We start from the raw sequence: 27090 nt of genomic DNA, 5'->3' as shown, positions 1-27090 counted from the left end.
GGGTTTCTTCTCTTTCTCTTTTTGCTTTGTTTAGTTTTTGCTTTTTGAGACAATCTCACTGGTAAGCCCCGGTGGCCCTAAACTTGCCATCCTGTTGACTCTGCCAAGTGCAGCGATTGCCTGTACCACTCATGGCTTTTGTCCCTTCTACTTTCTGTCATGTTTAGAAGGCAGATTTGCCTTTATGCTTGGTATCCAAAATATTTTGGAGGAAGCCTGGAAGTGGTTCACATTTGCATTCACCTGTAAGGGATCAGGAGGTTTGTGAAATGGTCCAGGAAAGTGCCACCGATAACAGAACGGGAGCCCTGTGAAGTGGGGACTGTGTGTACTCACAACAGTGACTTGCTGGCATCTGGCAGGAGCCCTAGAGCGGTGCTGAACAAATGCCACTTTCACCCACTCAGGAGGGCAGATAAAATGTCGCTTTTTTTCCTTCTTTATAAAAGGGCAGTGTGCTTTCCTCACCATTAGCTCCACCAAGAGCCGTTGATGCCTGCAAGAAGTCTTGGCTACATCTGGCTTGCAGGAGGGGGTTAGTGTCACAGCTTCATGGCCAGACAATGGTAGGCCAAGGACAAGCCACAGAGGGATCTTGGGGATCAGCTCGCCAGTGCCCCCAGCAGGTGTAGCTCCAGGAGGAGCACTTGCTACTGTTGTTACTGCAGGTCCCTGGAGCCTGCTGCAGAACAGCAGTGGGGGATTTGGTGAGAAAAAAGCGGGGGTTAAAATCCTTCACAGACCTCTGAGGACTTCTCAACCTTTCTGTTGCCTGCCTTGTTGGCCTCCTTGAGGGTACCCTTCCTAGTAAATGCTTGCTACTCCTAGGTGGGCGGTATGACAGTGGGTGGCTGTTAACCACTCTGAGGTCTAGAAAGAGACTATTTGGGGAAAGATTATTTATTTTAAACTAAATCCTATTTAGTGTTTTCCTTTGTTTTAAAAAAAATTACCCCCCATTTTAATTTGTATTTTCTGTTTTTCACATAATATTTGTTGTGTTTCTATAACTTCTGTGGGGCACAAACTGGTTTACTTGGTAGTTTTTCATAGGGTATATACTAATGTAAGGGCCTGTTAGCTATTGGTATAAAGCTTCATACACAGTGGCTAGTAAAATAAGACAGACAAGCAGTCACCTAAGATCATGCCCTGGGGGCTGGAGAGATGGCTCAGTGGTTAAGAGCATTGCCTGCTCTTCCAAAGGTCCTGAGTTCAATTCCCAGCAACCACATGGTGGCTCACAACCATCTGTAAAGAGGTCTGGCACCCTCTTCTGGCTGTCAGGCATACACACAGACAGAATATTGTATACATAATAAATAAATAAATATTTTTTTTAAAAAAAAAGATCATGCCCTGTTGTGCCTGCTAGGAAGACATCCATTCCATTTCCAGGAAATGGGTTGAAGGTTCTGGGTGTGGGAGGAGATACCATAGACAAATTCTCTTCTTACCAATGATTGCAAACGCAGTCTTGACTGCACCTTCGATGATCTCAATGCGCTGTTGCTGCTGGCTCAGTCTGTTCTTCTTCAATCCCTTTTGATGAAAGTACTTCAGTGGGTACTTCACTGACCACCATAGCCCAAATATCAGAAAGAAGCTCCCTGGGAGAGCGTGGCCCTTGAAGTTTGCCATCAGTATTTTAGGACACCTAAAAGATGGGGACAACTATTAGGTAACTGAGTGATGAAGACATAAATACATATAGACGTGTGTGTGTGTGTGTGGGGGGGTGTATGTGTGCAGAGGCCAGAGGGCAACCTCAGGTATGCAGTGCCACCCACCTCACTCGAAGACAGGACTTGTTGGCCTGGAGCGCACTATGCTAGGCCGGCTGGCCAGTGAGCTCTGCAGACCTGCCTGTCTCCCTAGCACTGTGATCACGAGGAGACATCAACATGCCCAGCTGTTTTACATGAAGAGTCTTTCCACTCTGTAGTTTGAGCTTGAGTTCATCGTGGTGATCTCGCACCTTCTCTTCATCTTCTCTCTCTGTCTGTCCATTCTTCTTTTGAAGAGGTAACCATAGCCTCTCCCTCCCCCTTCCTCCTTTCTCTCCTTTATTTCTATCTCTATTTATCTCTTCCCTCCGTAATTACTTTACCCTTATACCCTTTCCAGTATCCACCAAATAAACTCCATACTCAAGCTCTCTCTGTATGGCGTATATGTCTGTCATCTCCCACCAGGGGATCTGCCAGAGTTGCATGAATCTTTCATTGGTTTCCTAAACTTAACCCTGTCCTCTGCTCTGTCAACACCTCACCAGGTCCAAGAGACACTAGACAGTTCCACACCACAAATCCTGGACAGGAGTTAAGCAACCAGATACCCCAGGACGTGTCCAGCACCCAGCTTTCTCGGGTCTCCCAAGACTCTGGAAGTTCACAAATAAGCAGGAAGCAGTCTTGAGAAGCTGATGCCCCCATCCCTTTAGCCTGCCATGCCTAACTCCTCGCCTTTTTATTATAAGAGAAAGATGGAGGTGTTATCATTCTGCTGACGGTCCCTGTCACCTGGGTACCCTATCCCTGATGGTTAATCTACAGGGGTGCAATTCAAAGCACAGTGCCATGTTCGTAAAACTGGGAAGGTACGTCATTAAAGCTCAGACGTGATGTGCTTTTATTCCATTTGTCAAAATTCTGAATGGTAACGAAGATTTATTCTGAAGAACGTGTTGTTTTTCCTTAGGAACTGGGTGGTGACTGAACGGACATGGAGGAAGGGAGACAGATAGTGTTGATAGTAGCATGCAGGCTCACTGTTCATGTTCACGATGTGTAATGAACACACACAGTTCTTGACTGCTTAAATTCCCCAGAACCAGCAGTGAAGCTCAGCAGTGCAGTGAAATCCTGTTCTAGCCTCTCCTCTCTACATTCCATCGTCTCTGGTAGTCGGGCTGTTAGGGAGATTGCCTCTGCCTGGCCTTTTAACCAGAATGCCTCATACAGACCCTCCTTGAATTTTTTTCATTTCCTCACCTTTAATGAAGCAGATTGTTTAACCATTGCTGTTGCTGTCATTTTATTTTTAAGATTGGAGCTGCCGGGCAGTGGTGGCACACCCTTTAATCCCTGCACTCAGGAAGTAGAGGCAGCTACACGTGACAATTTATGCTGGAGAGATTGCGGGGAAAAGGGAACACTTCTGCATTGCTGGTGGGAATGCAAGCTGTTACAACTCCTTTGGATGTCAGTATGGCAATTTCTCAGAAAATTAGGAAACAACCTTCCTCAAGACCCAGTAATACCACTTTTGGGTATATATCCAAAGGATGCTTAATCGCAAGGACATGTGCTCAGCTATGTTCATAGCAGCTTTGTTTGTCATAGCCAGAACCTAGAAACAACCTAAATGCCCATCCATTGAAGAATGGATAAGAAAAATGTGGCACATTTATACAATGGAGTACTACACAGCAGAAAAAAATAACGACAGCTTGAATTTTGCAGGAAAATGGATGGAGCTAGAAAACATTATTTTGAGTGAGGTAACCCAGACACAGAAAGACAATTATCACATGTATTCACTCATAGGTGGTTTTTAAACATAAAGCAAAGAAAGCCAGCTTACAAACCATAATCCCAGAGAATTTAGACAACAATGAGGACACTAAGAGGGACTTATGTAGATCTAATCTACATGGGAAGTAGAAAGTAGAAAACAACAAGATCTCTTGAGTAAATTGGGAACACAGGGACCTTGGGGGAGGGTTAAAGGGGGGAGGGGAAAGGCAAGACGGGAGCAGAGAAAAATGTAGAGTTCAATAAATATCAATAAAATAAAATAAAAAACAGATAAAATAGTGTTTCCAGTTACTTGATTCTTTGTCCCCTTTCTTCCCTCCCACCCCGTCTTTTCCCCTTCCCCCTCTTTCCTGCTCCTCCATCTCTACCATTCTCTCTTATCTTTGAAATAGGTCTCACTTTACAGCTAGGCTGGTTTTGAATTTACCACCCTCCTGCCACATTCTAGGATCACAGATGCACATTACCATAATGTCCTGCTCTCATGGGTTCTTAACTTAGGTGATCATACTTGTCAGTGTTAGAATTTCCACTCTTGCCAAACAGTGGCGGTACACGCCTTTAATCCCAGAACTTGGGAGGCAGAGGTAGGCGGATCTCTGTGAGTTCGAGGTCAGCCGGGTCTACAAGAGCTAGTTCCAGGATAGGCTCCAAAGCTACAGCGGAACCCTGTCTTGAATAAAACAAAACAAAATAAAAAGGAATTTCTACTCTTTTTTGTAGTTTGCAAGTAATTTTCATTATATTTTCCTTTAATCCTTTGAACAGTTCCAATTCTCTGAAGATACTTTAAAAAACGGCATTGAAGTCTTTGTCTAGTAAATATAGCATTCAAGCCCTTTAGAATTTGGTCCAGTTTCCTTTGTCTTTGATCGCTGAAGTAGTTCATCATTTACTGTTTCTATGTCTTGCCCATTTTTCTGTAGCAGCTCTAGACTAACTCCAGTGACTTGCCTGGATTATGGAATCTGTCTCCTGCATAATGTGCAGATTCCATCTTTGCTTGGCTATAATTTTTCTTCTTTAATTTATTAACTTAATTTCATAAAGGTTACACCTTTTTAAAAAGAGATTTATTTATTCATGTAATATATATATTTATATATTTGAGAGTTTGTATGTATTCCTGCATGACAAAACATAGTATCAGAGAGAAGAGGGCATCCGATCCCATTGTAGATGGCTGCGAGCTGCCATGTAGGTGCTGGGAATTGAACTCAGGACCTCTGGAAGAGCAGTCAGTGCTCTTAACTGCTGAGCCATCTCTCCAGCTTCATAATGAGGATTCATGAATTCTTTTTTTTTTTTTTTTTTTTGTTTTTCGAGACAGGGTTTCTCTGTGGTTTTGGAGCCTGTCCTGGAACTAGCTCTTGTAGACCAGGCTGGTCTCGAACTCATAGAGATCCGCCTGCCTCTGCCTCCCAAGTGCTGGGATTAAAGGCGTGCGCCACCACCACCCGCTTTCACGAATTCTTTTTTGTTTGTTTTTTTGAGACAATGTTTCTCTGTGTAGCACTGGCCTTCCTGGAACTCTCTCTAAACCAGGCTGGCCTTGAATGCAGAGATCCGCCTGCCTCTGTCCCCGGAGTGCTGGGATTAAAGGCATGTGCCAACACTGCCCAGCTCATCCTTATTTTCGTAAGAAATAATTGAGAATAGTCAGCCAATTGTTTGGGTAGAGGTTTGCTTGAGTACCTTAATTCTGCATGGCATGCAGTCTGTGCCAACCCATCTATATATGGGTTAGAGAAGGCCAGCTTTCCTGTCTTCCTAGACCTTCATTTGTTACTCGAATTACTCAGGTCCCCTCAACATGTTAATAGGAGATGTGTAGAGAGATTTTCTCAATCCTTCTATATAACTTGATTGCAAAACTCCTTGCTAAATTCGTCATTGGTCTGGTGCTCACCATGAGTAAGACTGCAATGACAGACTAGTTTTTTTTTTAATTCCTCATTCCTGAGTATTCATTATATGTTCATTTCTCATGCTCAATAAAGCCAAAAATCTTTCAGCCCCTCAACCACCACTTGGAATTTAGTCTTTGTGTGTAAGCATTTTCATGGTCAGCTAATCTTACTTAAAAGTCATCAACTGAACCAGTGTGTTATCTATGGGCATTCATGTTCTTATCTGAAGATAGAAGCTTTCCAAGAATAAATGCTTCTCGATTTGTTGCTTACAATTGATAGCTTCTAATAGCTTCTAATTCTATGAAGTGATTGGTTTTGGCAGATTTATCTAATGTGTAGAATTAGATCTATCTTTCCCCCCTCTATTTTGCAGGTGAAAATTACCTACCATATCTTCACTCTGATACAACTGCAAAGGCTCCTTCCATTATTTTGCTTAATGGTTAACTCAGTTTCTTGTTAAGATCAAGCCTGTGATACTCCATTTTATTGACTTTAAAGCTGCAGAAAAACCCGCTTTGCAAGCGCCTGGTGGAGCTTTGGAGACTACTGGCTTCTCCTTTTCCCTGGCCCTCCTTAGTTTTTCTCCTGAAGAGATTATGTAAACGCTGAGGCCTTATCTGCATCTGTGCACCTGGTACCAGTTTGCCAAGCTCTGCCCTTGCTTTTTAATTGGTCTAAAGTTCACAGTGGTGCAAGGCAGGCCTACGTGGAAGGCTGAGCACCTGGACCCGATTGTGGGTAGAGATGGAGGGGGGACGATTCCTCCCGGTCGCAGATTAATGGCTTACCTCCCTGGATGAACTACGTTGTGGAACAAGTGGTAGAGTTTATAGGCCGAGACACTTTTAGTAAAGAAGAAACAAGGCAATGACTAACTTAACTAGAAAGAGATTTTTTTTTTTTTTGGTTTATCTCAGTATTTATTTATTTATTTATTTATTTATTTATTTATTTATTTATTTATTATTTGTTTTTTTTAAATTAATTTATTTATTTATTAAAGATTTCCGTCTCTTCCCCACCGCTGCCTCCCCTTCCCCTCCCCCTCCCCCAATCAAGTCCCCCTCCCTCGTCAGCCCAAAGAGCAATCAGGGTTCCCTGCCCTGTGGGAAGTCCAAGGACCACCCACCTCCATCCAGGTCTAGTAAGGTGAGCATCCACGAAACTGCCTAGGCTCCCACGAAACCAATAGGTACATAGAAAGAGATTTCTAATAATTTGAATAAGTAAATAGATTAAGGCCTCAGTGGTCTCCTCTCTAGTTGAGGTCTCCTTCTTCTGTCCTCTAAAATAAGGGGAACTGCTTCATTAAAAAAAAAATGAGTCCTTTGATTAGTAAGTTTTGTAAACATCATATGTATACTATGTATTTTTTTTTTTTTAAATAAGTGCCAGATAAAAAAGTAAGTACTTCAGCAATGTGCTTGGTGATATACATAGGAAGAGTGGCCACTACACAACAGAACTTTCCCAGTGGAGTGAAAGGTTCACCAACAGGGAAACAAACACAAGAAAATGCGCTCACAAAGGGATAGTCCCAGCTTTCTTACTTCAATACATGTTCTAACCTTTTATAATCATGTCCCAGTTTTTCAGGGATGGCAGCAGTGAGAACTTGCCTAATGGTTTAGGCAGCAGTCTCCTTCTGTTTCGTTATCTAGGAAGATGGTTAGAAGGACATTACAGCTGGAGAGGTGGGGTTGGCTTCATTTTCCCCCAGTCTGTGATCCTGAAATCCGTGGATGAAAAAGTAGAAGACATGAGAAAGAAAAAGGATTCTCTGGTGGGTTTTGGTTTTGCTGTGGTCCAGTGTTTCCTCAATGTGCCCTAATTCCTCCCTTTTGGGATGGTAATGTATATTCTGTGCCAGTGTATGTTGTGAAGTGCAAAAATTTCCTTTTTGATTTTGCATGAAATCATAGTTATGAGATTGCCTTGAGTCTCAGAAGAGACTTTGGACCTTTAAACAATGCTGACACTGTGAAAGACGATGGGGACTTTTGAAGCTGAACTCAAATGCATTTTGCATTATGATATGGCCGGGGAGTGGAATGTGGAGGTTTGAATGAGAAATGCCCTCTATAAGCTCTGATACTTGGGCACTTGGGCCCCAGTCGTCCCCAGGTGCTACTGCTCCTTGGAGATGTAGGAGGTGTAGCTTTGCTATAGGCAGTATGTCACTGCAGGCAGCATGTCACTGGAGGCAGACTGTCACTGGAGGCAGACTCTGAGAGTTTATACCATCACCCACTTCTAGTTTGCTTTCTGCCTTGTGTTCGTGGCTGAAGTTCTGATCTCTCCACTCCCTGCTTTGACTAACTGCTCTCCGGCTTCTCCCACTATTATGAACTCTCCCTCTGGAACCATAAGCCCAAGTAAACTCTTGTCCTATGAGTTGCTTTTGGCCATGGTATTTTATCACTGCAACAGAAAGTGACTGACAGACACACTTGGGGATAATTCTGTCACCACTAACCACCCCAGACTAGGGATGGAATTCAGCGCACAAGAGAGGCAAACCCTCTAGCATTGAGCTACATCCCCAATCCTAATAAGTCCTTCTTATTGTTGAATAGTTCACTATATGAAACCCAAATGGTTGTATAGTCTGTTAGGCCTGTCACAACAAAGTACTGCAGTGGGGTGGGGGTGTTGAACAACAGAAATTTGTTTTCTTACAGTTCTGAAGATTAAAACCCAAAATTAAAGTTGTGAAGTTATGATTTTTTTTTTTTTTTTGGTCTGGGACCTCTTTTCTTGGCTTATAGATGCATGTCTTTCTTTTGTCTTCATCATAGTCTTCCCTCTGTGTGTGCTTGGGTTCAAACATTCCTGCTATAAGAACTCGAGTTGTGTTAGAGGAGTGCTCACCCAGTGACCTCATATCTAACACAATTGCTTCTTAAAGGCCCTACTGCCAAATTCCACCTTCTAAGGTACTAGGAATCAGGACTTCAGCAAATAAATTTGAAGGATGTAGTTTGTTATCGCATCCTGCCTAATTTCCCCTTCACATTTGGGAAGCCTTCTCACATGCAAAGTATCTTCACTTCTTCCCAACAGTGTTGAAGTCTTAGCCCATTCCAGCCTTGTGGTAATTTAAATGAGAATAGTCGCATAAATTCAGAGATTTGAATGTTTGATCACCATGGAGTGGTACTATTTGCCAGGACTAGTCGGTGTGGCCATCTTGGAGGAACTTGTGTCATGAGGGGCGGGCTTTGAGGTTTCAAATAGCCTGATCCGTGCCCAGAGTCTTCCTCTTCCTGCTGCTTGCAGACCTTGATGCAGAACTCTCAGCTCCTCCTCCAGCGCCATGTCTGTCTGCCTTACCCTATGCTTCCCATCATGCTGATAGTGGACTAAATCTCTGAAGCTGTAAGCTTTTCATAAGAGTTGCCTTGATCATGGTGTCTCTTCACAGATAAAGAACACTAAGACACACTTCGACTCCAGAACCCCAGGTAATCTCCTCGGCTGGCTGTGGGTAAGACTTAGAAAACTCTGCTCCACCTGGGATGCTTTAACACAAGAAGTTACCTGCTTTCTAAATAGGCATAGAACGAACATTGCCATCACAACAGGAGGGACCATAAAGAGGAAAGTCGTGGGGTCTCAAGCAAGTCTGAAAAGTCCCTTAGCTTTTAAGGCTTCAGAGTAATCCTTTTTGGCTTGATGGTGGCAGTGGCTCTGTCCTTTGGTCACTAGCTGGGGGATCCTTGGCCTTCAGAAACTGAGATGACCTCATCTTCTAAAATGCTAGGAGTAGCTTTGCCAGTTAGAAAACCCAGAACTTCCAGGTAACTTCTAGGCCTTAAGCAAAGAGGATGGTGAACAGGGTGGAAAACAAAACTGGGCCCCTGCCAGACAGGGTCTGTCTAAGGCAGCCTGGCTGCAATCACAATCAGCCCTCTTCACTCCTCTACCTTGTGTCTGTCTGATCTGTGTCATATAGCCAAAGACATGCAGGTTTCATAGCACGGGCCATGTATTAACCAAGCCTGGTTCTTTCAGTGCAGGACTTCCCGTTCCTTCAGAACATTTAAGAGTAGCACACCGGCTGGTTTTATGTCAACTTGGCAAAAGCCAGAGTCATCAGAGAGGAAGGAGCCTCAGTTGAGGAAATACGTCTCCATGAGATCCAGCTGTAAGGTATTTTCTCGGTTAGTGATCACTGGGGGGAGAGCCCAGCCCATGGTGGGTGGTGCCACCTCTGGGCTGGTGGTCCTGGGGTCTGTAAGAAAGCAGGCTGAGCAAGCCATGGGAAGGAAGCCAGCAATCAGCAGTCCTCCATCAGCTCCTGCCTCCAGGTCCGGCCCTGCTCCTTGGTCATGGTGTTTTGTTACAACAAAACCCTAACTATGACAAGTTAGGGTCATAGTTGGTTTTTCTGGCAGAACTGAAGCCTCTTGCCTTGGACCCCCACCATGACAGCTGTTAATAAGTACCTTACCTGAAGAACAATTTGACTTTTGAGTCCCCATGTTTCTTCTCCCTTCTTCAAACTAAGACAAATGGAGACAAACCACCCCGTGGGAGGCTTGTATTTGTTGTGTTCCCTACATCCATATTTAGTTTTTTTGTTTGGCTAAGAGCTTGAGAGGCAAGCCTCAATGGATCCTCCTGGGCAGGGGCCTCTTTCAGCTCTTCTCACCCTGCTTTCCTCCTGAAGCTTCTCCAGGTCTTGGGTTTCCCTTCCCCCAGCTTCTCATTCCTGTATAACCCTGCCTTCTCAGCTCTCTTAGCTCTCTCCCTCTTGATCCTCCTGTTCCCTTCTTTCGCCTGCCCCCTTGGTCCTCTTCTCTTCCTCCCCACCCTCCTTCTCTCATGGCCCAAATCTACTGGCCATTTTTGTGTACTACTTTCTCTCCCTACTCTGGACTCTTCCAGAGGCCTTTGGCTGTAATCTCTCCTTCATATCTACAATGGCTGACAGAAATGTCTTCAGACGACTCATTCTCCTCCTCTCTTCTCTCAGGGTGAAGCTCTCTCCAAGCTGAGGTGGACTTCATGAAAACTCTTCTTTCACACTTACTGAGGAGGCTCATGCAGAGGATTCAACAACAAAAAGGTCTCCCTTCTCTTAATCATGTTAGCTGTCCTTTGAGTTTCCTGATACAGCATTCATAATTGTGTAGACCTGCTGTTATATATATCCTTGGCAATTGTTTTGATATAATTGTCGTTATATGTTTTTTTTATATCCTAAGGGGAAAATGAAAAACAAAATATGTGGCCTCTTTATAAATTTTAAAGTACTTATTGAGTACTATTGGTATATGCTTAATTTTAAGAGCATACATGTATATGTTTGTTCATATGAGCATTTTAAGATTATTTCTAACTTTTAAAAGCAGATTTTACAAAGCCCTTATTTTTGTCAATCCAGGATAAGATACAACTCTAAAAATTTTTAAAATCTTTGAAAAATTACAATTATTGTGTGTGTGTGTGTGTGTGTGTGTGTTCACGCAAGCAGGCACATGTGCATGTGTAGACACACATATGCCACTGTGCTGTGGAGTCAAAATTTAGTTGGAATCTCTAGCTCTCCCCTGCCTAACTGAAAGGCTCCATTCCTGTCTTTCTCTCCAAACCCTGCCCTCTCAGTGAATCTCCAACAAAGAAAGGAACCAAAAAAAAAAAAAAAAAAAATCCTGCCCTAAAGTTCTGCATACTTGGTGGCTGCTACAGTTTCCTCCCCTTAAGTTACCAGCAGTCCAAGACCTTGTCTAAAGCAGTCAGTTTTTGACTGTACTTGGGCACAAACCCAGCTTGTGGTGGACACGTCACCATCCCTCACCTACAAACTATATAAACTCCCTGCTTTAGTTCGGGAGAGTGACTTCTCCAGCCTTGACCTCTGGAACTGGAGAACTCACCTGGGAGTTGCTTTGCTCAAATAAACCTGTTCTTTTACTGTGTCAGTTGGGCTTAATTTGGCTTATTGTATCAGCAGAGAACCCTATTATTGGGGAACAGAAAACCTATTAGTCAGGACAACTTGTGGGGTGGCGTCGCTCAGGGATCAAATTTAGCTGTCAAGTTTTGTGGTTATAAGCAAAAGACACCGAAACCACTGAACTAGAACAATTTATGGGTAGAAAAAAAAGTTTGCTTTAGGAATCAAATCGCTAGGCTGTCCTTCAGGGCTCAGAGTACAGCTGTCAGCAGGAAAAGCCTTGTCAGTTTTAAGGGGACAGGTAGCTGTGGGAAGAGAGTTTCTTACACTGTGTAAAGATGTATAAAGACATCTTAAGAGGTCCCCTAAAACTTCCAGGCATTATAGGCCTTGGCTATAATCTTGACTATCCTTCAGAACTTGATGTTCCTCCCTATTGCAGAAGACACTAGGGGCTTGAGTCACAGAACATGAAGAAATAAATCTAGTGCTCATCTGGAAGCTTCGTCTCTACTAGGTAGCCTTGATGAATATAAAATGGATGTAACGTTGCAGCATAGTAATACAGTGATGACATTGCTAGACCTATAATTCAATGCATCTCTCAACCCTCATCTGAGAAGTTTCTCCTTGTGATAGGTGGCAATTAGTGAAGAGATCCTCAACTGGTTAAATGTGTGGAGGAAAAGAGACTGTGGCGTGCTCAGTCCTAAATGGGATGTACGTATCACATTCCTTACCCAAGGCTCAGGGAATCTTTTCAGAAGAGTGGGTGGAGAGATTGTAGGAGACAGAGGTGCTGGATAACATTAAGGAAAACATTTTTGCAGGCACAACAGGACAGTCGTGCATATGAACTCCCAGCAATTATGATAGTGTGTGCACGTGACCTGTTCAAGCTCAAGCCAGACAAAATTCCAGCATGGAGGAGGGAACATGGGCACCCAAATCCCACTACGAGCTGAGTAGCTGCTGGCATTTGTTATCTGCTGGGAGAGAGCTGGTTTTCTTTAGTGATGTGGGTTGACCATGCTCCAAGGCAGGCCTTACTTCCAGGTGTAGTTGGGCAACACAAACCGGACTTGATCAAGGTGCTGGGGGGATGGGGAGAGTTGGGTGGGTAGGTAGAGAGCACAGCTATGGCCAAATATATTGTATGGAATTCTCAAGGATAATATTACTTGAAAAAAATGAAGACATCTTGAGATTTATTTTATGCCTTCAACATTAATGTTTTGCCTGTGTTTATGACTGTTAAGCATTTGGAAAGCACGTGCGTGTTGTTTTCTTTGTTTCAAGTACAGTTTTCTGAGTTATCACTTAAAATATAATTAATTATGTTATTGAGAAAGAGATATTTTCAGGATAAGAAAGATAAAAAATAGAAAGGTTTTTGTTGTTGTTGCCACCTGCGAGAGAGAGAGAGAGAGAGAGAGAGAGAGAGAGAGAGAGAGAGAGAGCATAGAGTTGGGTGGGTGGGGAGGAGTTGGAGGATTATGATTATGATTAGAGTATATTGTATGACAAGTTTTTCTCAATAAAGAAAAGTTAAAATACAGTACCCTAAATAAAACTGATGCATAAATGCATTTTTGGTTGATTAAATAAACAAAGACAAAAAGCCTGTTTCTCTCAGCTACTACCTTTAGTTCTTTTTTTTAAGAAAAATGGATTAATTCACAATTTCATATATACCCCCTACTTTGCTTCCTTGGGTCGCACTGAGTTCTTAATTAACTTTAGATAAATACTTCTGTTATATATCACATGTAAATACCATGTCAGATGTAGAGTCCAAAAGAGAAAGTCCAGATCTGGACTATGATGGCCAATATGCTTGATATGATCCAGGAACTTTTTCCTTTGTTGCTTTGCCAGCTTCTTCTATCTCCTGAGACTGCTTTCCTGTCGTCCCAGTTTATCTAAATCAAATCTTAGGAATAAGCTGTCTTCACACCAGAGGTCATGGACTATTTGGCCTCCATATGCTTAAAATGTGATGTTTGGCTAATGGGAGCTATAAACTAAAGTTCCCAGAAAAATACTGTGTCCCTGTTAAACATTTGAGGTGGACTAGAACCTCAGTGATTGTGGCAAGCCAGAGCATTGCAGACCAAAGCATATTGGGTTTTCTTAGCCTTTTTAAGTTTGTGTTATTTTTTGAGATATGGTTTGCTGTGGAGCCTTGGTTGGCCTGGAACTCACTGTGTAGACTAGGCTGGCCTTGAACTCATAAATATCCTCCTGCCTCTGTCCTCAAAATGCTGGGATTAAAGGTGCACCACCATGCCTGGCTACTTAAGCCTTTCAAATAGAGCCAATTTCTCTCTCTCTTGGTTTGTGACCTGACATTCCTGTGACAGCAGCTCTTGTGCTAGAAGATTTAGGCAGCTTGCCTCAGGCAGTGCACTCCTGGGAACTCCTTATCTGAACGAAGATAGCCCAGCCAGCCAGGTAAGCAATGGTAGACTGGGATGCTGAGAGGCCTGGGCTATAGTCTTTGAGACATACTCCTCTCTCTCTCTCTCTCTCTCTCTCTCTCTCTCTCTCTCTCTCTCTCTCTCTCTCTCTCTCTCTCTCTCTCTGCTGAGAAGCTGAGGACCAAACCCAGAGCCTTGCACTTGCTAGGCAAGCACCCTACCACTTAGCTAAATCCCCAAACTCTGGCATTCTCCTTCATATACTAGACCTATACATGAGAGTTTGCTTTTTTCAGGGTGGAACCATTCATTCTTTTGTATGCCAGGGTTCATCTCTGCATTTAGATACCACAAATATCTTAAAAAATATTCCTTTGCCATTTTTATTCCCTCCCACATTACAATTATTCAAAGAACCCAACACTTATGATCTAATGTGCTTCTCTTTTAAAGTTTTGTCTGCCCTTACAGCCTGTGTGGCCCCTCTCTAGGCTGGGGTTGCGTACAACTGGCATCAAGTCAAGGTTGAAGCTGAGAGACACTTACTCATAAGGAAGCATGCAAGACCAATAGTTCCAGTCCTCTGCTAAAAAAATCAAAAGCAAGCAAACAAAAAGGAGCTAGAGACAGTACCTAATAATGTGGCCCATCCACAGACTGAGCACAGAGATTTATTACGAAATGGAAGAGGCTGTCACCTGTAGGGGAAGATCTGGTCTGCTAATCCCTGCCAATTAGTTGTCCTGGCACAGACGCTAAAGCTACTATATCAGTCAACTGGAATTAACTTTAAAGAAAACAGTGACAACCCAAATAAAAACCATCTTTACAACCTTAAGTTGGGTGGGTAGGGAGGTAAGGGAGGATAGGGAGGAGTTGGGGTGAGGAAAGAATATGATCAAATAATATTATGTGAAATTCTCAAATAAGTGAAAATTAATTTTTAAAATTCTCTACTCTGATACTTTCCTGCCTAGTCTCCTCTAACACACCTTATAAATGGTTTACCTATCCAAAACATTCTTTGGTTTGTTGATACAACAACAAAAGATTGCCCCAGCACTCTTTCCTCTGACAATGCCTGTGTTCTTCCTCTAACTCCTTGACTTACTCCCAGTACCCCATATTTTCCCAAAATTCAAGCCGGGCAGTGGTGGCGCACGCCTTTAATCCCAGCACTCAGGAGGCAGAGGCAGGTGGATCTCTGTGAGTTTGAGACCAGCCTGGTCTACAGAGCTAGTTCTAGGACAGGAACCAAAAGCTACGGAGAAACCCCGTCTCGAAAAATCAAAAGAAAAAAAAAAAAAAGGATTTTCCCCAAATTAAAAAAATTCAGCTCCAATGGCAACCCTGTAATTCTGTTTGTTTGTTTGTTTTCCTGGTGGTAGGGAGCCTGGACTCTGAGAAACCAGGTAATCATGGAACCACTCAGCTGTGTCCTCAGTCCCACCGTTAGCCCTTGTGGAATTGTCAGGGTTTTCCCAAGTGGCTTCCCCATTTTACAACCCCAGCAGCAATGGCCGAGGTCTCCAGTGTCTCCACATTCTTGCCAGTATTTACATTTGTCTTTTTTTTTTTTGTTTTTAAATTTCCATCCTAGAAAAGTATGAAGTTGTATCTCACTTTTGCTTTGTTTCTCAAATGCCTGCTAATGCTCGGACTGTTTTTATGTGTTTTCATGTATGTTTGTCTTCTTTGGAGAGGAGTCTTTCAGTTGTGTTGTCCATTTGTAAATGGGCTGTCATTTTATTGTTGGATTTTAATATCAAGTCAGAGAAATGACTTGCAAATATTTTCTTTACGTATGTAAGTTATGTTTTCACCTTTCTTTCTTTCTTTCTTTCTTTCTTTCTTTCTTTCTTTCTTTCTTTCTTTCTTTCTCTCTTTCTTGGATTCGCCAGCCTCTGCCTCCCAAGTGCTGGGATTATAGGTGTGTGTCACCACCTCCTGGCTGTTTTAACTTTCTTAATGGTGTTCTTGATATACAGAAATTTTTATTTTATTCTTTTGAGACAGGGTCTCACTGTGTAGCCTTGACTGATTTGGAACTCACTCTGTAGACCCGACTGGCCTTGAACTCACAGAGATCCACCTGCCTTTGCCTCCTGGGATTAAGTGCTACTCACACTTGGCAATTTTTTTTTATGTTCTACTTTATCTTCTCTAATTTTGTTGGTTTTACTTTTGATATCATATCCATTTAACCAAAGGTCATGAAAAATTCACTCCTATGCTTTCTTCTAAGAGTTTTATATTTGTAGTGCCTGTATCATGTAGCTGATTCGTTTTGCACTAACTCTGTTCCACTTGTGAGGTTCCAGTTCCATTCTTTCACATCAGTGTCAAGCGTCCCAGCAAACTGTTGAAAAGTTGACTCTTTCCCCAATGAATTGTCTCGGCACCTTGTTTCATCTTCTACTCTTTTTTTTTTAAAAAGATCTTCTTCCCTGCCTTCCTCCCTTCCTCGCCCCCCCCCCCCCCCCCCCCCCCCCCCCCCCCCCGCCTCTGTAAACCTTCTGTTTCAATTTTTCCTTAAACCTTGTTTAAGATAAGGTTTCTTGTCATCTTCCCTGCATGCCAGGCTAGCTGGCCCTCTAGTTTCTGGGAATTCTCTTGTCTTTACCTCCTATGCCGCGATCATGTCTGAATTCCTGTCCATTTTAGAGATCTGAACGCTGGCCCTCATGCTTACGTGTTAAACAGTGAGCTATTTCTCCAGCCCCAGCTTTCTACTCTGGAAAGCACATTTTGTGACTTGTCAAGGGAGGACCTTGCCTTTAACCTGTTCAAGCGGTGTTGATGTGAGATTAGTTAATCCAGCACGACACATGTAATAAAACCTTTTCTAGAGTCTAGAAAGAGTGAGAATAAAGGGAGGATTCCTGTCACTCAGGGGAAAAGACACAAAGACAATAGGCAGGAAATGTCTCAAAAGCTTCCTTGAAAATCAGGCAGGCATTAGTCAGCTAATGTGGGCGTGGTTCCAGGAAGGGCCCATGCCACTTGCAAAGCCCAGCAGATATTAGCAGCTGATTGCTGATAGGGCAAATCAGTGCCAGAAGAAGAGTGCTATATTCGTCATCCTTGCTCTCTCACCTCAATTAGCCAGAAAGATCATGAGTCACCATCTTCCTTGGGCTCACCAGGTATTAAGCTTTGAAATTTGGAACTTGATAAAAGAGTATATTTGAAAGGTCAAATCAGACAGACACAGTGATCCTAGATGCCCAAGGATCTTTGGGGAAGTGTATACACCAACTCACACATGGCCCGAGAAAGCCCAAGGTGGAAAAGATTGAAGTGAAGTGTGAAATCAGTATACGTGCATTTTATTTCCTGAAGGCACCCAGGTTCCCAGAGTTTCCTGAGAGAGGAGCACGATCATAAAGCATGAAGCGTAGAGTGTCAGATGGACAGTCAGTCTTGGCTTTGCCACTTCTGCTGCAAAACCCTTTGATCACGTTTCCTAGATTTGTGCTCCTCAGCGTTTGTAAAACGGGGACTCCCACTGTATCCGTTTTCTCCTTGCTGAAACAGAATGTCTGTCATAGACGACTCGGGAGAGAGAGGCTTGTTTTGCTTAGATGCCTCAGTCCACCAGGGCAGCCAGGGCGCGGCAGCCAAGAGCAGTTCAGGCATGGGTCAGTGCCAGGCAGCAGAGAAAAGGAACTTCAGCCCTCTGGGCTCCTTTACCCTTTCATTTCACAGGAGCCCGTGGGATGGTGCCATGCGCATTCAGGATGGCTTTTTTCCCATCAGTTACCCTGTTGGGATGTCCTCCATTGACTTCTATCTTGAATGCCTAAGTGATTCTAATTTGGATCTACTTATAATGAAGAGCATTGCTTATCATCTGCTTATAACCACACCTCCATTATGGGGGAATATTGTGAGAATTAGCTGAAAATAACTAAGAATTAACTAGAGTAAGTGTTTTATAAATGGGCATTTCCTCTTTAATCTGGTGATTTTAATACCTGGTCCCAGTATCAATGGGGAGAAGCCTGGATTCTATCCTCAGAGCAGTATACTGTTGAACAGAAACTATCGTCTATTGCTTGTCAGTAGCTGACCCCTTGAAGGGCATCAAATGCCAAGATGGTGAAGGCTGAGGATATTTTTGTAATGGATATGGAGTGTACATTTGGTTTGTATGGTGCATGTATTTCTAGATTTATTTTTATGTGAATGTGTAAGTGTCTGTGTGAGTGTGTGGCCCGAGGAAACCAGGAGGTGGTGTCCAACCCCTTGGAGCTGTAATTACAGGTGGTTGTGAGCCACCCTATATGGGGACTGGGGACCAAACCAGGATCGTCAAGAGCATCAAGCACTCCTAACTGCTGAGCCATCTTTTCAGCCCCAGAATACGTAAACATTAAATTAATGAATTTTTTTTACTTTGAGTAACTATTTTCTGTTCAGGTTTAATCTGGAATGCACCCAGACCTGCTGTTTGCACTGTTCTAGGAGTTGCTTAGTAACAGACTGTGGGCGTGTGGTGGACAATCACTTGCATACTGCATGATTTTCCTATGTGGCCACGGTCATAAAGTCCACTAAGGCCCATCCCTGCTGTCAGCAGTGTGACCCAAAGCAGGTTTAGAGTGCACTGCCCTCTAAAACTTGGCAGCCACTACCACCTTTCAAGAACAACACACTTGGAAGGAGTAAGACCAGACTGGAGTCTGAAATTGCTTAGCATCGTCATTTGGAACAAAAATACCATGAACAAGGAGGGCTCAGTTCCTGTCTAGTTTGATAGTTTGATCTTGGTTTCTTGGCTTCTCTCTCTCTCTCAGCTAAGGAACTGCTACATTGAATTCAGAAAGGGCAGTGATAATGAAAATATCTCTGTAAAGCCTTCAAGTCAAATTCTCAGGCTGTGAATACTCTTATCCCTGAGGTCCTTGAATGCCCAGTTCATTTGGCTACTTGTTGGTTGTTATTGTGTTTGTTTTGAGACAGGGTATTATTATTATGTAATCCAACAGGTCTGGAACTCACCTAAGTGGCTTTGAACTCACTCTGTCCTGTTCCTGCTCCTGTGCTGGGATATAGGCATGTACCTGATGGCAGATCACTTCTTTTGGGGTTCACATTTTTCTTGAGTTTTTATTTGATTGTGTAGATTAACCTCTTGCCAGATGAATAGCTGGAAAAGTTTTTCTATTGTTCTGCTGGCTGCTCTGCTAATTTTTTTCTTTTTCTCGGTGTCATTTGTTATATGCAAGCTTACTTCCATCTCCCATTCCCCTTGTAAAAGTGTATAGCTGTAGATTAAGTACCATTTCTATGGTGCTCATTCCTATAACTTCATTTCTAGCATGAGTGCATCAGATTCATATCCTGACACTCTGCTAACGTGACAGATAGGCAGAAGCACATAGATGTTTCTTAGACCCTTCAAAGCCAGTGTGTCCAAATAAAATTCATCATCTTCCCTATCGCCAAGTTGGCTTCCCTTCTCATATCCCAAACTCGAGGTGATGTGGGAGAGTCATCTGTCTATGTGTTACTTTCATTGGTTAATAAAGAAACTGCCTTGGCCCTTTGATAGGACAGAAAATTAGGTAGGCAGAGTAGACAGAACAGAATGCTGGGAAGAAGGCAATGAGGCAGACCCTATAGCTCTCCTCTCCAAGATGGACACAGGTTAAGATCCTTCCTGGTAATCCACCACCTCGTGGTGCTACACACATTATTAGAAATGGGTTAATCAAGATGTGAGAGTTAGCCAATAAGAGACTAGGACTAATGGGCCAGGCAGTGTTTAAAAGAATACAATTTGTGTTTTGTTATTTCGGAACATAATCTAGCTAAGGCGGCTGGGAGCCAGGTGGTAGGAAGCGGCCCGCAGCTCCCTCTACATCTAGGACTCTTAAAGCCAGTATCCTAGGAGAACTCCTGGGCTTATCATCCTCTCTTATGATTCCCTAAGCCATATTCACCTACACTTAAAATGCTACTTATTTTGTTTCCCGAAATACTCTAGCATTCTCGTTTCCTTCTGTTTTGGCAACAATAACCTCATTTTATTCTTCGGTTTGTTTGTGTTTTTCTTGTCTTGGCTACTTACAGTGCCTCAGGTCCTGCTCCCCATCAAACTTCTTTCTGTCTAATTACCATCTATAATAAACCTGACTATACTACAATCAAGTGTAAAGCATTTCACAAACTGCCTACCGTGTGAGGTGGTCCGCATCAATTTATGCTGCATGCATTCAGGACGTAGTTTCTTCCCACTCACTGACCTGTTCGCTCTACCATGAACTTTACAGATACCTTTGCTTTCGCTGTTCTTACCACCTAATATGCTCTTTCCACCTGACTCACAGGAACTCAGTTTTCAATGCTCAGCCCTTGTCTCTTCCAGAAAGTCTTCTGGAAGCTTCCAGGACTGGCTAAATACCCCACCTCAAACCATGTTTTTCCATTTAAATTAATCTTCCTCTGGCATGATATGTCATATCTCCAAAGATCCTAATTTATTCAGAATTAGAGCTTATTTCCCACTAATTATTAACTTATTCCATTATATGTGGGTAACAATATTTATTCATTTTTAATTTAACACATGTGTACTATACACACATCATTTTCTTCTTCTGTCCCTCCATATCCTCCCACATTACCTCCATTCCCTCTGACATGCATGGCCTCTTTCTCTTTAATTATTATTGTTACACACATATAAAGAAGTTAGTATATAAATAACAAACTGGCGAGTTCATCCAGGGTTTACAAGTGTTTATCCTAAAGTAGTCAGTTTTTCGTGTGTTTAAAGAGGTTTCACTGCTTTGAAACCTTGTTTTAAAATATGATTCACGTTTTCAATAGAAAAGAAGAGACACAGAAGCATATCAGCAACTTTAAAGTAGGAACAGAGTCAAGAACAGAATCCACCTACTGAACAGCTATGTGTCCACCTGGATCTGCTATCGTTAGAATTTACAGTGTCTCCAAAGGTCAGTGTGTTAAGGCTAGGCTCACAGTGTAGTGGTATTGGAAGGTTGTTTGGGACGACTTTCCACGAAGATAGGCACCCTGGCTCCTTCTTCTTTTCTGTCCCATCCCAGCATGAGGTCAGCTGTTTTTATCTGTCACACCTTCTATTCATGATGAGCCACCATAGGTCCAAAGTCACAGGACAACTGGTCAAAGACCACAGTGGTTTTGGCTCATGATGAGCCTAAAGAAACTTCTTTATAAGAGGATTATCTCAGGTATTTGGCACAGCAATAATCCTACTACTGGCAAAACTATACAGTTTTAAAACAAAGCTACTAAGTATTATTTGTGGCACTGAGCATTGAACCTAGGGAATGAGAAGAAAGCATTCTACTACTGAGCTATTCCTCTAGACCCTTTTTAAAAACTTTGAGACAGGTGGCCTTGCTAAGTTTCGAAGGCTGACTTTGAACTTGCAAAACCTCTTTCCGTAGCCTCCCAAGTAGCTGAGAGTATAGGCATGAACCGCCACTGTTGTGGGAACTTCTAGTTTCCCCAGGAAAAGGAAAGCTATGGATACCATCAAAATCAATCAAGATTCAGTTTAAAAAGGAGAAAACTCTTGATAAAGAGAAATGACAGCTCATCCACAGAGGTGACAATCAATAGGTTGTAAGGAAACCTCATAAGGGTTGGGGCAGGGTATTTGTATTTGAAGGAAAATACCCATCTTCGAAAAGTCAAGAGACCTTGGACATCTAAATGCTTAAAGAAGAAAAGATAGCTATTAAAAAAAATCACCAAGAAAAGAAAAGTCTAATTTATGATACCAATATCCTCTGCAGGGTAATATTTTATTTACAAACATATAATGGTAGTTCCCAATTAAAAACCAAAGCTGACTTTGAAGTTGGACAGTGGCTATCCTTCTTTATGAGAGTTTCTGTCTCATATCAGGAGCCACCTGTGTGGGACAGAAGGAAGATAAAATCTAGGGACTAAGGTTATCAAAACTCTGCTCTCAAAAATTTTACTTTTCCCCATACCTATTTTTGTCTCTATAATGTCTTTTGTTAAATATATGTCTATAGAAATTCAAATTTTCTGTTTTAATATAAATAATGCTTAAGTTTTCCACAGTGAACAATAAATTTTCCTGCAGTAATCTTTACAGTCTCCAGGAAGAAGATGGGGACGTACAACAACGTTCCACCTGTTTGATATGATGCCATTATGCTGATAGTACCACTTTAAGATCGGTTTTGGTGTACTTCCCACTTTCTCTTCTATAAGGTTCAATGTGGCTGGCTTTATGTTGAGGTCTTTGATCCATTTGGACTTGAGTTTTGTGCATGGTGATAGATGTGGGTCTATTTATTCTTCTTCATGCTGATATCACGAATTGGCACAGGGAACCACTTCCTAAGTATAACCCCAGAAGCACAGACACTGAAAGAAATAAGTAATAAATGGGACATCCTGAAACTAAAAAGCTTCTGTAAAGCAATGAACACAGTTAACAAGACAAAATAACAGACTACAGAATGGGAAAAGATCTTCACTAACTCCATATCAGACAGAGGTCTGATCTCCAAAATATACAAAGAATTCAAGAAATTGGTCATCAAAAGAACAAATAATCCAATAAAAAAATGGAGTATAGGCCTAAACAGAGAACTCTCAACAGAGGAAACAACCTTCCTCAAGACCCAGTAATACCACTTTTGGGTATGTATCCAAAGGATGCTCAATCGTGCCACAAGGACATGTACTCAACTATGTTCATAGAAGCTTTGTTTTTCATAGCCAGAACCTGGAAACAACCTAAATGCCCCTCTATCGAAGAATGGATAAGGAAAATGTATATTTACACAATGGAGTACTACAGAACAGACAAAATAATGACATCTTGAATTTTGCAGGAAAATGGATGGAGCTAGAAAACATCATATTGAATGAGGTAACCCAGATACAGAAAGACAATTATTACATGTACTCACTCATAAGTGGTTTTTAAACATAAAGCAAAGAAAACCAGCCCACAAATCACAATCCTAGAGAACCTAGACAACAATGAGGACCCTAAGAGAGACATACAGACATACATAGATCTAATCTACATGGGAAGTAGAAAAAGACAAGATATCCTGAGTAAATTGGGATCATGGAGACCTTGGGAGAGGGTTGAAGGGGAGGGGAGAGCCAAGGAGGGGAGCAGAGAAAAATGTAGAGCTCAAAAAAAAAAAAAAATCAATAAAAAAAAAGAGCAACAAGAAAAAAAAAAAAAGATCGGTTTTGGATTACAAACTGCTCAAGATGATTCTCACTCGGCTAGCTGAGATGGTGCACCTTCTTACAATGTTCTGGCCAGAACTCCAAATAAGAACTTCAGAAAGACACTACTGACTACTCAGAGACTTTCTGCAGTTGTACCAGACAGTAATCTTGAAACTTAACCATCAGTTTAGTTTTTATTTATTTATTTTAAAAAAGAAAACAAACTATCTTTTTTCATTATACATACCAATCCAAGTTCCCACTCCCTCCCCTCCTCCCACATCATTTTAGATTTTACAGGATCCCATAGAAATAACATCCCCCATAATAGCTGAAATGATAGCTAAAAACAGATGTCCCCTCTCCAAACCAAGTTTGTCCTCAGGCTTAGGGACATTTATTAGCGTTGGTTAAAAGAAAATGGTATAGGATGGAAATGAAGTAGGCTCAGGGATATCTTTTGAAAAAAAAAAAAAGAAAATTGATGGGATGGGATAATAGATAGATTAGCGTATTACTTGTGAGCTATTCTTTTTAGACAATTTACATTGGTATAGATTCTTATATATTGGTAAAAATTCAAATTATATTTGTTATATTGAATATGCTCCCATTTCTGTTTACAATATTTGTGCACCTATGCAAAGTTATTTTGTCATATTATATGCATGCATATTTCTACCTCTGCTTAAGATATTTTGTATATTGATGCATTTTTAGAATATATTTATCATATTGCACTATGCATTTCTACCTCTGATCAAGATACATATATATGTATATATATTGTTTACATTTTGAGGTCATTGTCCTCATTTGCTGCACATTTGTTTAAAGACTGCTGATTTTTAAATATGAAGCCTTAGTCTTTAAAGCTATAAAGATATTAAGAATTACAGGTAAATAGTCATCCATCTTTGTCATAGTTAGACTATATCAGGTTCTTTAGATGCATAGAGATTGTATTCTGCATAGACAGGTAATCTTCAAGCACTTCAAAGAACTTCAAATTCAAAAATATGGCATTTAAATAACTTAGGATTCTATTGACAATTGCTCCTGGCAGCACCGACCTATTCCCAAGAGTTCCACTTGGAGTTTGTTTTCTTCTTGGAAAAACTGGTCTTTGGGCAAAGAACTGCCCCTGCCTTGACTAACAAAATGCATGATGTACAAACTGGAAAGCAGAATACATATTACCAAGTCTGGCTGCAGCATGGGTTACAACCTTGGACACCTCTGGAACAAAAGTTCTCTGCACTCTCAGGAAACACTTCCTGGAAAATTTCACCTCAGTAATATTGTCTCTTCTTAATCATCACTAATTTCTTAGCTCCACTTGACCAGAATCAATTGTCCAGTAATGTAAAGGTTTCACTTCAGTAATTCAGGTATCTTGTTAACCACAGTTGATTCTTCATCCCTAGCTAACCAGAACCACAGGATCTTAATTCAAAATAAAACATGGTCCTAATAGAGGTTTTAGACTTCCTTCTGAAACTTTGCAAGCCAGGCCTCTATTTTCTGCGCCGCTCTTAACATTCTTATCTTCCAGGTTCCCATAGGACATCCCACTGAGGTCCCAATGCTCAATGGCTTTCTTAGCTCAAAGTTCCAAAGTCCTTCTATATTCTTCCCCAAAACATGGTCAGGTCTGCCATACTAATACCCCACTCCTGGTACCAAACTCGTCTTAGGACTTATACAGCTGTGAAGAAACATCATGACCAAAAAGCAAGTTGTGGAGGAAAGGTTATATTTAGCTCATACTTCAGCATTGCTATTTATTACTACAATAATAAGGAAGGCAAGACAGAAACTCAAAACAGGGCAGGATCCCAGAGGCAGGAGCTGATGCAGAGACCATGAAGGAGTGCTGCTTACTGGCTTGCTTCCCTTGGCTTGCTCAGCTTACCTTCTTATAGAACCCAGGACCAACAGCCCAGGAATGGCACCACCCTGATGTGGAATTCCTTTCTGTATGCTATGTATAAGTTTTATTACTATTGGTTAATAAAGAAGCTGTTTTGGCCAATGTCTTAGCAGAGCAAAGCCAGGTGGGAAATCCGAACAGAGATTTAGAAAGTAGGTAGAGTCAGAGAGATGCCATGGAGCCGTTAAAGGAGGCAGATGCTGTGCAGCTGTCCAAGAAACAAGAGGTAACAAACCACAAGCCTTGGTAAAATATAAAATAATAGAAATGGGTTAATTTAAGATATAAGAGCTAGCCAGAAATATGCCTGAGTCATTGGCCATGCAGTGTTTTAATTAATATAGTTTCTACGTGATCATCCCGGTCTGAAAGACTGGGAAATGAACAAGCAGTCTCCTTCTATACCACCCTTTCTCATTGGTCACTAAATGAAAAAAATGCCCTACAGTTGGATCTCAAGGAGGCATCTCCTCAGCTAAGGCTCCTTCCTCTGATGACTCTTGCTTATGCTAAGTTGACACAAAGAACCACCCCAAACCCCTGAACTCACATGGTGAAAGGAGACAACTGACCCCTGCAAGTTGTCCTCTGACCTCCATGTGTGCAATGTGGCAAGTTCATGCACTCACAAAGGGGGACACACACACACACACACACACACACAAGTATAAGATATATTTGAAAAGAAGCTGGAGTAGAACTTTTTCTGAGAAACTATTTGTACATTTAATGATAAACCAACAAAAAACACGCTCTACCTAATTAATTACCACACGAAGAAGGCCACCATTGTGCAAGCTGAGTTCATAGACCATGATGCTTGCCTTTTCCTTTTCTTCCTATTTTATCCCTTCCTTCTTTCTTCCTCCTTTTTTCTTTTGTCTCCCTTTTCCTTCTATGTTGCCTAGGCTGTCCTGAAACTCACTATGTATTCTCGGCTGGCTAAACTCACGATCCTCCTGCCTCAGCCTCCTGAGTTTTAGGATTACAGGTAAGCAACACTACGTGTGGCGTCATGCCATTCTTTACCAAGGTCACTTCAATAAGTTATAAATAGCAGAACCCAAAGCAAGAGAAAATGTCCTTTGAAAATGAACACGGGACTGATGAGATGACCCAGTGTGTAGAAGCGGGACCCTGGAGCTCGCACAGGTGTCAGGAGAGGGCTGACTCTGGAGCATTGTTCCCTGCCTCTGACCTCCACACAAGCTGTTGCCTGCGCACACTGGCACACTCATACAGTTGAGATATTGCAGCATTGTGCTCAGTAGAAGGTTTCTTTCGGGTGATCTTTTCTTGGTCGTAGTTGATTCTTACCAGCAGAGCAGGCTGAGGTGGCGACAGCAAGGTGGGGGGATGAGAAACACAGCGGAGTTGAGAGGTGGCAGTTTTGAAGGCTGCAGCAGCAGTCACAGCAATAGCAAGGCCAGGAAGAGTCACTGGAGAATTCCAGACAATAGATGGAGCAGAAGTGATGGGAAGTGGAGGCGATGAACCAAAGAAAGGAAACTGTGAACCCCAGTCATGGCAAACATTTCAGAGGACTACTAAACCCCAGGGCCAGGAATTTTACACATCTGGACCAAGAGCTATAGTGCTAGCAGCTGTCCAGGATTGGGGAGCCTGACATCTTTAGCCTGAGAGCTGTAATGTGTCACTGGAGAGCCGAGGGTCCCATTCCCTGCAGCCTGTATCAGAGCTGTAATACTAGAAGGTACTATCTGCTGCTGCTCACGGATGCTGGGCCACCGCCACTGAAAACAAGAGGGCAATATCTGTCAACTGCTGAGGTTATTGGTAGTTAAAGACTCAAATAGCAAACCTCCAACCTGAGTTCCTAGAACATAAGTCTCTGGCATCAAAGATCCAGAGAAATATGTGCCTAGCCCTCAGGGTTTGGAACTGTAAGTCTCTCGGCCACCAGTCTAGCCCACAGGTCTTGAGTGATGAAGACTCAGGGTCTGCCATCACCGGAAATACTTCCCATTGCAAACCCACAACTCTTATCCAATTAGGGTGAAAGGATCTGGCAGCTGATGAGTAACATAGGGTTGAGTTTTTCCTTCCTTCCTTCCTTCCTTCCTTCCTTCCTTCCTTCCTTCCTTCCTTCCTCCCTCCCTCCCTCCCTCCCTCCCTCCCTCCCTCCCTCCCTCCC

At 42.3% G+C, this 27090-nt stretch overlaps 1 protein-coding gene across 1 annotated transcript in view; it reads right to left on the bottom strand.

Moving 5' to 3' along the window:
* The window catches only part of Tmem45b (transmembrane protein 45B), a 40599-nt gene that overhangs the window by 4108 nt on the left and 9401 nt on the right, over positions 1 to 27090 (bottom strand). Inside the window, exon 2 of the mRNA XM_050160063.1 lies at positions 1458 to 1657. Coding sequence (XP_050016020.1) covers positions 1458 to 1641 — 184 coding nt within the window. The 5' untranslated portion in view covers positions 1642 to 1657. The remainder of the gene's footprint in view (positions 1 to 1457; positions 1658 to 27090) is intronic.

The sequence above is a fragment of the Alexandromys fortis genome, unplaced genomic scaffold, assembly GCF_014885135.2.
Source record: "Alexandromys fortis isolate MF-2015 unplaced genomic scaffold, M_Fortis_MF-2015_v1.1 scaffold_108, whole genome shotgun sequence".
Classification (NCBI taxonomy): Eukaryota; Metazoa; Chordata; class Mammalia; order Rodentia; family Cricetidae; genus Alexandromys; species Alexandromys fortis.
The sequence above is the reverse complement of the archived record's forward strand: the minus strand, read 5'-3'. Positions and strand labels throughout refer to the sequence as shown.